Raw genomic sequence first — 17,100 nt, forward strand, 5'->3', positions numbered from 1 at the left:
CCTGGTGCCCTCTGGCATGACATTCACATAACTTTTATTACAGTATATTGTTATAATTATTCTATTTTATTATTAGGTATTGTTATTACCTGTTACTGTGCCTAATGTATAATTAAACATTACCATAATATGTATGTATAGGAAAAAAACATAGTATTTATAGGATTCAGTACTATTGCCAGTTTTGGGCATCCTGGGAGACTAGGAACATGTCTTCTGTGGATACTATACATTCCACAAAAATATACTTGGTTATTAAAAAATAAATACAGGCCTGGACTGCGTTGCTCAGTGGTTAGAGCATTGGCCCATGCACAGAAGGGTCTTGGGTTCGATTCCCAGTCAAGGGTACATTCCTGGGTTGCAGGTTTGATCCCCTTCCCTGGTTGGGGTGGTGCATGCAGGAGGTAACCAATCTATGTGTCTCTCTCACATTGATGTTTCTCTCTCTCTCTCTGTTTCCCCTTCCCCCCTCACTTCCACTCTCTCTAAAAATCAATGGAAAAAAATATCCTAGTGTGAGGATTAACAAAAAAATAAATAAAAACAAAAATAAATAAATAAATACAAATTATACATTAAAAAGGAGTCAATATCAATTCACTTTTTAAAACTACACAGACAATTAAAGCAAAATTTTTGTATAACCAGGAGTTAATACTGTGCACTTTAAAAGTTTTATGTACAAGCATCCTTCTTTAATTTTTACTTAAAACAATCTTTAATACCTTGCATATCAGCCACATAAAATTAAATAAGTACACAATTCTTGGTTAGCTATAGAAACTAGGCAACTTTCACATGAAGTATATAACAAAAGGCAACCTTTAGCTAAAATTTTAGTATTTTAGCAGATTTTTTGGAAAAGGAAGTCTTCTAGTGTTCCTAAACTATTAGTAAAATTTGATTAATCAGCTCAATGAATTCTGACAAACTGAAAATTGTCAACAAATTCTCCCATTACAAATACAAGTACAACTTTCGTAATTTTTTCTTTTTCATTAACAACTTGCATAATCTATGGAACATTTTAATAACCGTTTCATGTAATTCAGTTATATATTACACTTGTTGTTATTCCAATTAAGTAAGAGAAAAGAAAACCATGGGTAAAGTAAAGCAAATATTATTTTTATTTTACTATATGATTTATTTTTGTTTCTTATATTCTGAATATTCACTCCAAATGAACCAATAAAGCCACACTGTGATGACCTAAAGAGTTAGGAAGTTTCTCTGGTGCTTTAAAAACGAGCATATTCATGAACTATCTACATTCCATTTCTTGGACTCTATCCTAGAAAATGTTTGATCAAAATACAGAAAATTATTTATGCATAAAATTGTTCATTGCATTGCTGTTATTTATAGTAGCAGAAAACTGGCAATAAATATCCTATGATTGAAAATAGTTATAAACAACTGTACATCTACAGTATTATGTAGCCATTAAAATTATATTTATTTCAATTTTTACTATCATGAGATACCTACAATGTAGCTGTATGTAAAAAAAGCAAACAGAAAAGTAAATGCTAGTTCAATTCAAACATGCTAAAACTCTATGTATGAAGGAAAATCAAAGCAAACATTAACTGTAGTTAGTTTTGAATAATATAATTATGGGTAATTTTGTTTTTCAATAATGAGCATGTATATTTTTATAAATATAATTTATTTTCTTTATTGATATTAGATAGAGGAATGGAGAGAGACAGAGAAAGAAACATCCATGTGAGAGAACTATCGATTGGTTGCCTCCCATACCCACCCTGACCAGGGATCAAACCCTCAACCCAGGCATGTGGCCTGATGGGGAATTGAACCCACAACCTTTTGGTATATGGGATCATACTCCAACCAACTGAGCCACACTGGTCAGGGCTATACATATTACTTTTATAACTGGGAGAAAAGAGGAGATTATCAGTGGTTTTCATAATTTATACTAATGTAGGAAAATGCCTATGTTTTCATGCAAATTTTTAAAAAGGAGTCTATATAATCCTATCTGTGAGTGTGTGTGTGTGTGTGTGTGTGTGTGTGTGTGTGTGTGTGTTGGGAGGAAAACACCTATGTAGTAAAAGACAAGGAATACAGCAAAATATCAGGTAATATGTCTAATACAGGTAATCTTTGAGTGACAGGATTTATGTCATTCATTTTTTCTCCAATCTTCTGTATTTTTCAAATTTTCTACAATGATCAGTATCTACTATATTTTTGTTTCATATAGAGTAAGTAAATGGTTTCTATTTTCTTTCTAGGTCTCAAATTCATAGACTACCATTTTTCTCTAGAGGAAAATATAATTTGAAAATGACTATATGAAAAACTTCAGTAGAAGAGAATGAGATTTCCTAAATTAGTTAAAAGTCCTATAAATGCTAATATTTGATTTTTATACACTAACAAGTAAATTAGCTCCCACATCCTTCATCCTTTTTTCACACACCAATTCAAGATGAATTTATAAAGAGGTTTTTTGTTTTTTCTCTCTTAAAATTGGGAAACTGTAACTCAAAATGATGTAAAAATATTTTAAATATCCATTTTAGTAATAATTTCACTTTTTAAATAACTACACCACGAAATATAAAGTAGATATAGATTTGTTGACATGAGTGGATATTAATAAAAGAGAAAATCCAGAAAAAACAGCACAGAGTATGACACTATTTTATCCCAAACTATAAAGAGATATATACATATCTGCGTAAGAAAATGAAGAGATGATCGAAGATGGCTGCCGACGGGAAGGCAAGCTACAAGATACTGTGTGAGTGAGAGAACGAAAGGAGAGTGTGTGGACGTACAGGGAGTGTCTATTTGTGAGTGAGGGACAGCTATATTGCAAAGGACTGTTGGGGACTGCTGGACTGGGCTCCCCTGACCGGGCAGCCTCCACTGCTGCTGAAATCTCTCTTGGAGCGACTGGCTCTGCCGCAGAGACTGCACCATCTTGAAGGAGAGAGTGGCTGTGATCGGAAGCCTAGCCTTACCTTCAATCGGGAAGAATCAGATACCTCCCAGGACCCTACAACCACAACACCCAGGGACCAACTGCGAACCCACTAACACAGGGTCTCAAGCAGCATGAATACGCAGACATGGACAAGCTAAGCTCTGCACCTTCTCACAGAAAGGTCAGATTTCACCCAGAGAAAGGTGAGGTCTGTGATCCAGGCTGGAGACATAAATGGGCGCAGTGGGATCTCGAGGTTCAGAGGAAGTCTGCACTCCACAAAATCCATGGCCGTTGGGGCCAGCATAGTCCACGAATGTGGAAGGTGGTCCATAGGGCTGCTGGCAGAAGGGAACTCTAGAAATCAACCCATAGCTGGGCTGGGCACAAAAAGGCAGCCTGAAGCTTTACCAGTAAACCAGCTGTGCTGTGCCAGGGGAAAAAGGTGTACGCAGAGACGTGAGCAGAGTCGCACGCAGTGCTGGGGCGAAAAAGTCACGAGTTCGTGCACTTACTCTGGCTCTTTTTTCTCTTTAAATCCTTGCTTTTGATTACAAAGCCCAGTACATAGGATCACCCAATTAAAAACCCTCTCAGAGACTGCAGGGGAAAGTTGTTTTTGTGGAACCTGGGGATAAGAGTGGGGAGAAATGATCAGAAAACCAGCTCTGGGGCAGTCCATACCCCCAAACCAGTATTAAGTGTGACAGGGAAAACAAAATCTAAATAATGGATACAAAGGACTTATAGCCCCGAAGGTCAATACAGAAACACTGCCACCCAGGGGTTGAATCACAAATTGATTCTTGTGTAAATACAACCACAGGTAGGCTGAGAAACCAAGAAATTCTGCCTGCTTGAAACAGGATTGTGGCTTACAACACAGAGGAGCTGTGGAATGCAAAGAACTTTAATAATGTCCTGACTACCTGACAGGAAACAGGCATGCCAAACAGAACAGTAGAGAAAGTGAATGACCTTCACTACTGCACATTTTTATTTTTTATCTTTTACTTAAGAAACTAAATTTTTAAAAACTTTTCTCACTTGATTTTTACCTATTTAATTACCATAATTTTATTTCTAATTAGTATTATTACTACTATTATTTTACCTTTTTAAAGTGTCATTTTATTTTATTTTACTTTGGGATTAGTGTTCTACATTCTATTATCATTTTTTATTTAGCATCATTGTACTCTATCTCAACTTTACCGTTACGCCAACACTCCCTTCCTCACTTTTCCCCTTTGCTTGTCCTATTTATCTTACCCTATTCTTGCTTTAGATTTTCCCTATTCCTTCTTTTTACCCTGTTAAAAATTCATACTGCTTATATATCTGATTTCTGACCCCTGCACCAAGTCCATACACATTTTCTCTCTTCTCTTTCTTCAATATCCAAATTTTTTTCTCTTCCCTTTTTTCTTTTTTGTTGTTGTTGTTTTTATTTATAATTTTTGTTTTACATTGTTTTGTTTTGCCCTTCTTTCTCTCTTTTCTATTGTTGTTGTTAGTTTGATTGTTGATTAGACTGTTTTTGTTTGTTTGTGTGATTCTCTATTTTTTTTCCTTCTGTTTTTCCACTCCTCACTTGTTATTAGTTGTTGTTTGTAGTTTGCATTCATATCTGGCTGTTAGTTGTTTGCATTTCTTTGGAATAGTTGTTGTTCCATTGGAGTTTTCTCCCCCAGATAGTTTTCCCCCCTTCTTTTTTATTCTCGTTCTTTTCTCTCATACTTTTTTTCCTTTTCTCAATGTCATTTTTGCACTCTTTTTTTTATCCCCTAATTATCTTTTCTCTGGTGGCCACCTTTATTTGGGGTTATTAGTATTGTGAATACATTTGTATTTAGTGCCTTATGCGTTGTGCCTTGTGATGTATTTTGTGCCTTTAAGTCAACGCAGGAGAGAGAGCACTACATAACCAGACAATCGAATAGGAGGGATCATAGGGAGACAAAGAAACAGCCTGCACACAAAAGAAAAAAAAGGCATAACCAGAAAAGGAAGTAAACGAAATGGAGGCAAGCAATATGTCAGAGAAAGAATTCAGAGAAATGGTCATAAGGTCGCTGAAAAGGTTGGAAGACAAATTCAACAATATATGGAAGAACCAAGAAGAAATGAAAAATGACATCACTGCAATAAAGAACTCAATAGAAAGCATCAACAGTAGACTAGAAAAGTGGAGGAGCACATTAGTGAGCTAGAAGACAAGGTAGGAAAAAATACCCAAGCAGAGCAGCATCCAGAAGAAAAAAAAACACCTTAAAAAACAAGAGGAGAGCCTAAGGGAACTTTGAGACAACACGAAATGAAACAACATTCGCATAATAGGGGTGGCAGAAGGAGAGGAATCTGAGCAAGGAATAGAAAACCTGTTTGAAGAAATCATAACAGAAAACTTCCCTGATATAGGGAAGAAAAAACTCACACAAGCCCATGAAGCTCACAGAGTCCCAAACAAAATGAACCACAAAAGACTGACGCCAACGCACATTATAATTAAACTGGCAAAAACCAATGACAAAGTAAGAATCTTAAAAGCTGCCAGAGAGAGACAGAAAGTAACCTACAAAGGATCTCCCATCAGAATAGCAACTGATTTCTCAACAGAAACACATCAGGCCACAAGGGAATGGAATGAAATACACAAAGTCATGCAAAGAAAGGTTCTGACTCCAACAATACTGTACCCAGTATGCTATCAATCATAATGGAGGGTGAAATAAGGAGTTTCACAGACAAAAAAGGACTAAGGGAGTTTATCACCACCAAACCAGCAATGCAAGAAATGCTAAAGGGTCTGCTGTAAAAAGAAATAGGAAGCGAAGAAGGAACACACGCATAATAAATAAAAATGGCGACAAACAAGTACCTATCAATAATAACTTTAAATATAAATGAATTAAATGCCCCAATCAAAAGACATAGGGCAGCTAAGTGGATAAGAAAACATGACCCATATATCTGCTGTCGATAGGAGACCCGTCTCAGAAAAAAGGACTCACACAGACTGATGGTGAAGGGATGGAAAAGGATATTTCAGGTGAATGGAAATGAAAAAAAGTCTGGGGTAGCAATACTTGTATCTGACAAATTAGATCTCAAAGTGAATGACATAACAAGAGATAAGGAAGGACACTTCATAATACTAAACGGAGCAATCCAACAAGAAGAAATAACTCTGGTAAACATATATGCACCCAATACAGGAGCACCCAAATACATAAAAAAACTTCTGGAGGATATCAAGGGAGAGATTGACAGCAATACAATCATAGTAGGGGACTTTAATATTCCACTATCACCATTGGACAAATCCTTTAAACAAAAAATCAGCAAAGAAATATCAATCCTAAATAACACACTAGATCAGATGGAATTAATTGACATCTTCAGAACATTTCACCCCAAAGCCACAGAATATACATTCTTCTCAAGTGCACATGGGTCATTTTCAAAGATATACCATATATTGGGACACAGGAAAAGTGTCTTCTAATTCAAGAAGCTAGAAATCATATCAAGCATCTTCTCAGATCACAATGGCATAAAACTAGACAATATATTGGGACACAGGCAAAGTAGCTTCAAATTCAAGAAACTAGGAATCGTATCAAGCATCTTCTCAGATCACAATGGCATAAAACTAGAAATCAACTACAATAAAAACAATAAAAAATATCAAACATCTGGAGGCTAAATAGCATGCTATTAAACAATGACTGGGTTACCAAAGAGATCAAAGAAGAAATAAAAAGCATCATGGCAACAAATGACTATGAAAACACAACAATCCAAAATCTGTGGGACACAGTGAAGGCAGTCTTTAGAGGGAAGTTCATAGCTCTACAGGCATACCTCAAAAAACAAGAAACAATGGTAATGCATTATCTAACCCTACAACTCTAAGATTTAGAAAGAGAGCAACAAGAAAAGCCCAGTTTAAGTAGATGGAAGGAAATAGAAGATCAGAGCAGAGATAAACGACATAGAGACAAAAAACAAACAAACAAAAACAACAAAAACACAAAACAAAAGATCAATGAAACCAAGAGCTGGTTCTTTGAAAGGATAAACAAGATTGATGAACCTCTAGCCAGGCTCACCAAAAAGCAAAGAAAGAGGACCCAAGTAAACAAAATCAGAAATGAAAGAGGTGAAATAACAACCAATCCCACAGAAATACAAACGATTATCAAAAAATACTATGAACAACTCTATTCCGACAAACTGGACAACCTAGATGAAATGAACTTGTATATTCTTAGGAAAATACAAACTCCCAAAACTCAACCAAGAAGAATCAAAAAACATGAATAGGCTGATAACTACTGAAGAAATTGAAAGAGCGATCAAAAATCTTCCAGCAAACAAAAACCCTGGTCGGGATGGCTTTACAGGGGAGTTCTACCTAGAATTCAAAGAAGAACTAACACCTATTCTCCTCATACTATTCCAAAAAATTCAAGAGGAATGCACACTTCCAAGCTCATTCTATGAAGCCAGCATTACCCTAGTCCCAAAACCAGATAAAAACACCACAAAAAAAGAGAACTACAGGCCAATATCCTTGATGAACATGGATGCTAAAATACTCAACAAAATTTTAGCAAATTGGATCATGACCAAGTAGGATTTATTCCGGGGATGCAAGGATGGTACAATATCTGAAAATCATTAAATGTGATACATCACATACACTGAGAGACAAAAATCACATAAACATATCAATTGATGCAGAAAAAGCATTTGACAAAATCCAACACCATTTCTTGATAAAAACTCTCAGTAAAGAGGGAATAGAGGGATCATACGTCAACAAAATAAAAGCACTATATGACAAACCTACACCCAACATCATAATCAATAGGCAAAAACTTTCCAATAAGAACAAGACCAAGACAAAAATGCCCACTTTCACCACTCCTGTTCAACATAGCACTAGAAGTACTAGCCATAGCGATCAGACAAGAAGAAGAAATAAAAGGCATCCAAATTGGAAAAGGAGTAGTAAAACTGTCCTTATTCACAGGTGACACGATACTATACATAGAAAACCCCAAAGACTCCATAAAAAAACTATTAGACCTAATAAATGAATTTGGCAATGTAGCAGGATACAAAATTAACACCCAGAAATCTATAGCCTTTTTATACACCAATAATGAACTCACAGAAAGAGAAAAGAAAAAAACAATCCCATTTACCATTGCACCAAAAAAATTAAGATACTTAAGAATAAACTTAACTAAGGACGTAAAAGACCTGTACTCGGAAAACTACATGACATTGAAAAAAGAGATAGCCAAAACTGGTTTGGCTCAGTGGATGGAGCATCGGCCTGCGGACTGAAGGGTCCCGGGTTCGATTCCGGTCAAGGGCATGTACCTTGGTTGCGGGCACATCCCCAGTGGGGGGTGTGCAGGAGGCAGCTGATCGATGTTTCTCTCTCATAGATGTTTCTAGCTCTCTATCCCTCTCCCTTCCTCTCTGTAAAAAATCAATAAAATATATTTTTAAAAGAAAAAAGAGATAGAGGAAGACATAAACAAATGGAAGAACATACCATGTTCATGGATTGGTAGAATCAACATCATTAAAATGTCCATACTACCTAAAGTAATCTACAGATTCAATGCAATACTTATTAAAATACCAATAGCATATTTCAAAGATCTAGAACAAACTCTCCAAAAATTCATCTGGAATAAAAAAAGACCCTGAATAGCCACAGCTATCCTGAGAAAGAAGAACAAAGTTGGAAGAATCACAATACCAGACATCAAGCTATATTACCAAGCCATAGTTCTTAAAACTGCCTAGTACTGGCACAAGAACAGACATATTGACGAATGGAATAGAACAGAGAACCCAGAAACTGACCCACGCCATTATAATCAATTAATATTTGACAAAGGAGGCAAGAGCATACAATGGTGTCAAAACAGACTCTTTAATAAATGATGCTGGGAAAATCGGTCAGATACATGCAAAAAAATGAAACTAGATCACCAACTAACACCATACACAAAAACAAGGACTTGAATGTAAGATGGGAAACCATAAAAATCCTACAAGACTCCATAGGCAGCAAAATTGCAGACATATGTCGTAGCAATATTTTTACAGACACAGATCCTAGCACAAGAGAGACTAAGGAGAAAATAAACAAATGGGACTACATCAAAATAAAAAGCTTCTGCACAGCAAAAGAAACCATCAACAAAACAAGAAAGCCCACTGCATTGGAGAACACATTTGCCAACGTTATCTCCCATAAGGGTTTAATCTCCAACACTTACAGGGAACTCAGACAACTTAACAAAAGGAAGATAAACAATCCAATTAAAAAATGGGCAAAGAATCTAAATAGACACTTTTCGAAAGAGGACATTCAGAAAGCCAAGAGACATATGAAAACATGCTGAAAGTCGTTAATCATCCGAGAGATGCAAATCAAAACAGTAATGAGGTACCACCTCACACCTGTCATAGTGGCTATCATTAACAAATCAACGAAGGACAAGTGCTGGAGAAGATGCAGAGAAAAAGGAACCCTCCTTCACTGTTGGTGGTAATGCAGACTGGTGCAGCCAGTGTTGAAAACAGTATGGTGTTTCCTCAAAAATTTAAAAATGGAACTGCCATTTGTCCCAGTAATACCACTTCTAGGAATATATCCTAAGAAAACAGAAACACCAATCAGAAAGGATATACACACCCCTATGTTCATAACAGCACAATTTACAATAGCTAAGATTTGAAAACAGCCTAATGCCCATCAGTAGATGAGTGGATTAGAAAACTATGGGTACATCTATACAATGGAATACTACACTGCTATAAAAAAGAAGGAATTCTTACCATTTGCGTCAGCATGGATGGAACTGGTGAGCATTATGCAAAGTGAAATAAGCCAGTCATTGAAAGAAAAATACATGATCTCACTCATTTATGGATAATAAAGAACATTATAATCTGATGAACAAAAAGATAGATACAGAGGCAGAGGAGCATCAAACAGACTGTCAAATTACCAGTGGGAAGGCTGGGGAGGAGTGGAAGGGGAGGTAAGAGTTTAACTAAAGGACTTGTATGCATGCAAATAAGCATAACCAATGGACGTAAGACACTGGAGGTTGGGGGTGGGGTGAGGGTATGTGCTGATGGTAAGGGAAGCCAGGGGAAGGTCCATGAGGGAAAAAAAAACAAACATATGTACTACTATTTGTAATACTTTAAACAATAAAATAAAGTTTAAAAAAAAAAAGACAATGGAGAGACAAGCACTGAAAGTTAGTTAATGCTTATGTTTGGGTGGAGACAGGTTCTATGATTTTAACTTTTCTTTTTCATTTCAATAAATCTTTATTGTTCAGATTATTACAATTGTTCCTCTTTTTCCCCCCATAGCTCCCCTCCACCCAGTTCCCACCAACCCTCTGTCCTTACCTCCCCTCCACTGTCCTCATCCATAGATGTATTTTTGTCCAGTCTCTTCCCGCAACCCCCACACCCTTTTCCACCCTGAGAAATGTCAGTCCACTCCCTTTCTATGCCCCTGATTCTATTATATTCACCAGTTTATTCTGTTCATCAGATTTTTAATTCAGTTGAATTTTAGATTCATTTGTTGATAGATATGTATTTGTTGTTCATAATTTTACCTTTTTCTTCTTCTTCCTCTTCTTAAAGAATACCTTTCAGCATTTCTTATAATACTGGTTTGGTGGTGATGAATTCCCTTAGCTTTTTCTTATCTGTGAAGCTCTTTATCTGACCTTCAATTCTGAATGATAGCTTTGCTGGGTAGAGTAATCTTGGTTGTAGGTTCTTGCTATTCATCACTTTGAATATTTCTTGCCACTCCCGTCTGGCCTGCATAGTTTCTGTTGAGAAATCAGCTGACAGTCGTATGGGTACTCCCTTGTAGGTAACTAACTGTTTTTCTCTTGCTGCTTTTAAGATTCTTTGTCTTTTGCTCTTGGCATTTTAATTATGATGTGTCTTGGTGTGGTCCTCTTTGGATTCCTTTGTTTGGGGTTCTCTGTGCTTCCTGGACTTGTAAGTCTATTTCTTTCACCAGGGGGAAGTTTTCTGTCATTATTTCTTCAAATAGGTTTTCAGTATCTTGCTCTCTCTCTTCTTCTGGCACCCCCATAATTCTGATGTTGGTCCGCTTGAAGTTGTCCCAGAGGCTCCTTACACTATCTTCATATTTTTGGATTCTTTTTCCTTTTTGCTTTTCCGTTTGGGTGTTTTTTGCTGTTTTGTATTTCAAATCTTTGACTTGATTCTTGCGATCCTCTAGTCTGCTGTTAGATGTCTGAATAATATTTTCTTATTTCAGCCGAAACCGGTTTGGCTCAGTGGATAGAGCGTCGGCCTGCGGACTCAAGGGTCCCGGGTTCGATTCCGGTCAAGGGCATGTACTGTGGTTGCGGGCACATCCCCAGTGGGGGGTGTGCAGGAGGCAGCTGATCGATGTTTCTCTCTCATCGATGTTTCTAGCTCTCTATCTCTCTCCCTTCCTCTCTGTAAAATATCAATAAAATATATTTTAAAAAAAAAATTTCTTATTTCAGTCAATGTATGCTTAATTTCTAGTTGGTCCTTTTTCATATCCTCTAGGGTCTCGCTAAATTTATCGACCTTTTCTAGAAAATTCTTGAAAAACTTTAGAACGGTGGTTTTGAACTCTATATCTAGTCGTTTGCTTTCCTCCATTTCTTTCATTTGTGACCTGTTTCTTTGTCTCCGCATTTTGGTTGCTTCCCTGAGTTGATAGAGTGGCTTTGTGTGCTAGGTTTCCTATAGGGCCCAGTGGCTCAGCTTCTCCAGTTACCTGAGGTGGACACTCTTGGTGCACCCCTTTGTGGGCTATGTGCACAATCTTGTTGTAGTTAAGCCTTGATTGTTGTTTGTATCACTGGGAGGAATTGACCTCCAGGCCAATTGGCTGTGAGGATCATCTGTGTCTATGCTGGGAGAAGTTCTGTGCTGGAGACATCCTTATGAGGCAAGACTTGCTTCAGTGGGGCTTTGGTGCTCACTGAGTCTGCCCCTTGAGTGTGTCCCTATGGATCTGAGGAGTTGTAATCTGGATGGTCCTACTCTGATCCCTGGGTACACTGGCTCTTGGATCTCCAAGGACATGTTAATTTAGCCTCTGCCTGAGGCCACCCAGCAGGAGCTACAGAGAGATCTGCAGATTCCTTTTCTTTGTTTGGATTTTGGAGGTGCCCAGATGAGACCCAACTGTGAAGCAATGCAAGCTGCTGTGGAACCTTGGGCCTTCTTTTGGATGTTCTGGGTCTCACTGACTCAGCTGCAGTTTGTTAGGTAAGTTTAGTTTTCAAAGTACCAGGCCATTCATATGCAAAAGCCTCTGCAAACAGCTTGGATGGGGCGGAGTCTCAGAGTGGAGCAAATAGCAATGGCTTCCCATCAGCCCTGCCCTAAGAGGCACCTGGGTCTCAGTGTCCCTCGGTAATTGCTGCAAGCACCTCTGAGAGAAAGCCACCCTCGAGTTCCGTCCGCTGCCAGACAGTCCAGTTTCTTCCCGAATGAGTCTGGGAACTGGAGTTCAGAGCAGTCAGTAACTTTTGTCTCCCTTCCTCTTGAAAAAGACAACCGCATACTCAGTTGCCAGCCCTCTCCACACGTGCCTCCATACCTCTGCCTTTTCTTCCACAGTTCCTCTGAGTCTCAGTGTGCTTTTCTCTTTCCTTCTAGTTGTAGAATTTCCACTCAGCCAGCCTTCCTATGGTTCTGGATGATGTCCATTTTGTCTTTTAGTTGTAGTTTTGAAGTTGTTGTGCGAGGCAGCAGTTCAGGTGTTTACCTATGCCGCCATCTTGGTTTCTAGCTTATCTTTTCTTTATACCTATTTCTATTTCCTAATTTTTCTAGAAAATATTTACATAATTTAATTAAAAGAATTAAAGTAACTCTACATGACATTTCAAATTTAGAGAATTAAAAAAAACCCTGATTTTAGCTACTTCAAGTGATCTAAGTATTTTTAACTCACACAATCAGATAGTTAGTGCTAAAGAATACAGTATGTGTTGATCACCTTAGTTTGTTTCCATAACATTTCTCATGATTTCCCCCTCTGCCACTATTATTATTACTGATGGAAGTTAGCAGAGTCTTCAGTAAAAGCACTTTTCAAAGCTTTTAATCAAATTACTTAATTTAAAGCATAATAAGACAGAACCTCAAATCCAAACTTTTCATGAACTAGCTGCTTAACAAAAACCAATGTTAAAAAACATAAATATTTTTACCTCGGTATCATAGGTTGGATTGTAGTCATTGTAACCAGAATAAAGGTCGTCTTCATCTGTCTCTGGGGCCAAGTGTACATTCTGCATCATCTGTACCTAGGAAAAATCAGCAGTGTAAATATCCTCTTTGGATAAGAAATAATTCTTAATTGAAATGAAGTATAACTATTTAAAAACCTGTCTGGTCAAATTTACTTCTACACATTTTTCCAGCCTTAAAACTTTTTTCATGTCAAATTTTCAAAACTACTAGTAGGTGTTAAAACATTCATATATTGCCCTTATTTCACATTCATTCCAAACCTATTCCATCAAAGGACAGTGACAAGCACTGCAGAGGGATATATCATTGTCCTGATTTTAGGAGCTTAGTATCAAGGGAGGAAAAAGGGGTACGTAATAGTCAATTACAGTGCCAGGCTGAAACCACTGCACACCTACCAGAATAGCTAAATTAAAATGGTCAACAAAGACACGGAACAACTGGAATACTCATTGTTGGTGGGAATATAAACCGTACAATTTTGGGGAAAAGCCTGGCAGTTTCATAAAATTAACATTCATCTCTTTTGACCCAGCAATTTCATTCCAAAGTTTTTACCCAGGAGAAATGAAAACATGTCTACAAAGAGATTTGTATAATAATGTTTACTGACAGTAGCCCCAAATTAGAACTAGATCAGGTACCCATCAATACAATGGCGAAGCAAAATGTGGTATATTTATGCAGTGAAACACTAGTCAGCATTAAAAAATAATTCATTGAGCCCTAGCCAGTTTGGCTCAGTGGTGAGAGCGTCAGCTCTATGACTAAAGGGTCTCGGGTTCAATTTTGGTCAAGGACATGTGCCTCAGTTGTGGGCTCTATCCCCAGCCCAGGTCAGGGCATGTGGGGGAGGCAACCAATCCATGTGTCTCATTCCCATCAGTGTTTCTCTCTCAGTGTCTCTCCCCTTCCCTTCCACTCTCTCTAAAAATCAATGGAGTCCCTGGCCAGTTTGGCTCAGTGGATAGAGCGTTGGCCTGCAGACTGAAGGGTCCCAGGTTCGATTTCAGTCAAGGGCATGTACCTTGGTTGCGGGCACATCCCCAATAGGGGGTGTGCAGGAGGCAGCTGATTGATGTTTCTCTCTCATCAATGTTTCTAACTCTCTATCCCTCTCCCTTCCTCTCTGTAAAAAAATCAATAAAATATATTTTTTAAATCAATTAAAATATATTTAAAAATCAATGGAGAAAATATCCTCGGGTGAGGATTAACAAAATAATAATAATAATTCATTGGGATTACATATACAGCAATATGGACGTTCCACAACTTCAGATCAAATACAGATTGCTACTCCCCCTTACCAGAGTTTCTGGTTCAGTAAGTCCTGGGTGGGAGTCATCAGCACCCCTTTAGACCCTGAGAATGTACATTTCTAACCAGTTCTCAATGCTCCTGACACTACTGGTCTGAGGACCACACTTTGAGGACTACTGTGCTGAACAAAAACTGCCTGATTATGGGCCCTGTTTAAGTTAATTTGGCTTATAAAACAGCAACTTTTAGAACCAGAGCTCCATCCTTTCTGCTGGTTTGTAACCAGATTGAAAACAGTTTATATCTAGTGAACGTACAAACTTGAAAGATGTGTAAAGTCAAGCCGGAAATAGTAAAAGAAGTATCCACACACGCCACACAGGTAGGGGTAGCAGAACAAAGGTAACAACTCTGGCTTGCTGGATTCTCCAAGCTATTTCCAAAAAAGTTCATGCATATCATAAGCCTTGCATGTTGAAATGACCTGGGTGGGGGATGCCCCCTCAATGTAAAACCAAATGCCAGCAAAACCTTTGTTTGAAATGTGAAGGGTATTTGTTTTTATGATATTCTGCTGACTATGCTGGACAATCTCCTTCCAACACGCCCACTGTAGTTCCTATTAAATCTCACAGCCAGGACATCGACCCTGCAGAGAAAGTGGGATTTTAGGCCTAGAACGATTTGGGGGAAACAGCACTTCTTTGGCTGTTTTCACCTTTGGGAGAGTGAGAACATATTGCTGTGTGCTTGTACACCTCACGAATTCCACCTTTCCTGGGACCACTTTTCGCAAATTTTACATGACACAGACATTAAAGGGGTGTATTCTCGGTGCCAGCTTTCCTGATTCAGGCGTGAATAAGACTTGGGACAGGCGGCCACACAAACTTCATAGTAATGGGCGCCCGCGTTCCCGGCGGACAGGCGGGCCCTGCAGGGAGGTGCCGCTCGGCAGGCAGAGGCCACAGGAGGCCCCCACAAGCCAGCCCCCGAGTCCCCAAGGTGGCGGAGAACCCGCGCCGGCTTCCAAGGCCCCCCTGCCCCAAGCCCTTCTCCTACCTCGTGATGAGGGGAGCAGAGCGACCGTGAGTGGACTCCTTGCGACGCGGAGTTTTGGAGAATCTAAGACCCTGCGCAGGCTGAGCTCGGAGCCTGGTCGTTGCCAAGCGCGTATCCAAGGAAGCCGCTCCCACAGTCCTCCGCGCCAGTGCCGGGGCCGGAGAGGAGCCGGGCGTTAGGCGGTTCCGGAAAGGAGAAAGGGGCGGAGCCTGAGAGGCTGAGGTCAAAGAGGACGGAGGCGGGGTCACGAGTGGAGGGGCACCGCGGAGGGGCCCTGGAGGGCGGCCTCTAGTGAGAAGGGAAGGAAGCTAAAATCTTGTAAATCTTTCTGAAATCTGCCAGAAAACAGGATAGTAAAGAATGACACTAAGTAACTATGAACTACCAGCCACTACTCTTAATATGTGAGTCTTTGAATCCCGTTTTCCGGGTGATCACCATTTGGTCACCCTATAAAATTACTCTCCAGAGACATCTATGGGTCTGGGAGGGCTCAGCTTCTCTTTTCTTTTGTTTGCATTACCTGTTCCCACAACCACCCTGTGCACACCTTCATCAGAGCCCTTCACGTACTCTTGTCTGGTGAGTGCCTTAAAAGGCAGGACTGAAACTGTCCCAAGCACCGAGAACCAACTTCAGAGTAAAGCTTAAGAAATGCAAAACGAATGAGATTAAATTCATAATTGCTTAATAAAATTAAAATGGAGGGAGGGCAGGGGGAGTCTAAAGACACAGTAATTTATCAGTTTTAAACATTAAGTACAGGTTGGAATACGGTTCTCCATGAGTGTCTCTTGCTTTTGTTCTGGACTATTGTGATGGTTAATTTAATGTCAGCTGGACTAGTTAATAGTACCTAGTTTTCTTTCAAACACCTGTCGAGCTGATGCTGTAAGGATATTTCGTTAGGTGTGATGGATTAGCAGTTAAAAAAGTAGACTTTGAGTAAAGCAGATTACCTCCATACTGTGGGTGGGCCTCATCCAATCAGTTAAAGGATTTCAGAGAAAAGACTGATGTCCCAAAAGGAAAAAGAAATGCTGCCTCCAGATTTGAATGGCACCATCAGTTCTTCCCTGGCTCTCCAGTCTGCCCTGTCAATTTTGGACTTGGAAGCCCCCACAATTGCATGAGCCAATTCCTTAAAATAAAATTCTCTCTCTCTCTCTCTCTTTCTCTCTCTCTCTCTCTCTCTCTCTCTCTCTCTCTAATACAACTATTTTTCTAGGCTGTTTGCATAGGGACAAGCTTTGGAAGATTGAGATAGTTGTCTCCTTCCAATGAAGAAGGCAGGTTTGTGGCTGTCCAGTATATTAAAGACCATCTCCCCCTGGGGCAAAGGCTGGGCATTTAGGCTTATTATTCATTATAAAAGATTGAGGTTTTCTACGTTTGTGGCTCCTCAGTTGTGACACAAACCCATTGTGAAAGGGCAGAGACTCCATTTTTGTGCTAGGCCCTTCCTC

At 39.0% G+C, this 17,100-nt stretch overlaps 1 protein-coding gene across 6 annotated transcripts in view; it reads right to left on the minus strand.

The window, feature by feature from the left end:
• Positions 1 to 15,784, minus strand: part of IFT88 (intraflagellar transport 88) — a 186,800-nt gene extending 171,016 nt beyond the window's left edge. For 4 of the 6 annotated variants that reach the window (XM_080662125.1, XM_080662122.1, XM_080662121.1 and 1 more), the window contains exons 1-2: positions 15,635 to 15,784; positions 13,267 to 13,362 (exon numbers count right to left, since the gene is read on the minus strand). In XM_080662125.1, the coding sequence (XP_080518251.1) occupies positions 13,267 to 13,356 (90 nt within the window). In that variant the 5' untranslated portion in view covers positions 13,357 to 13,362; positions 15,635 to 15,784. The remainder of the gene's footprint in view (positions 1 to 13,266; positions 13,363 to 15,634) is intronic. The other 2 variants (XM_080662124.1, XM_080662126.1) reach the window with 1 other exon arrangement.
• Positions 15,785 to 17,100: the final 1,316 nt, after the last annotated feature.

This window comes from Plecotus auritus (genome assembly GCF_963455305.1).
Source record: "Plecotus auritus genome assembly, chromosome: 3".
NCBI classification, from domain to species: Eukaryota; Metazoa; Chordata; class Mammalia; order Chiroptera; family Vespertilionidae; genus Plecotus; species Plecotus auritus.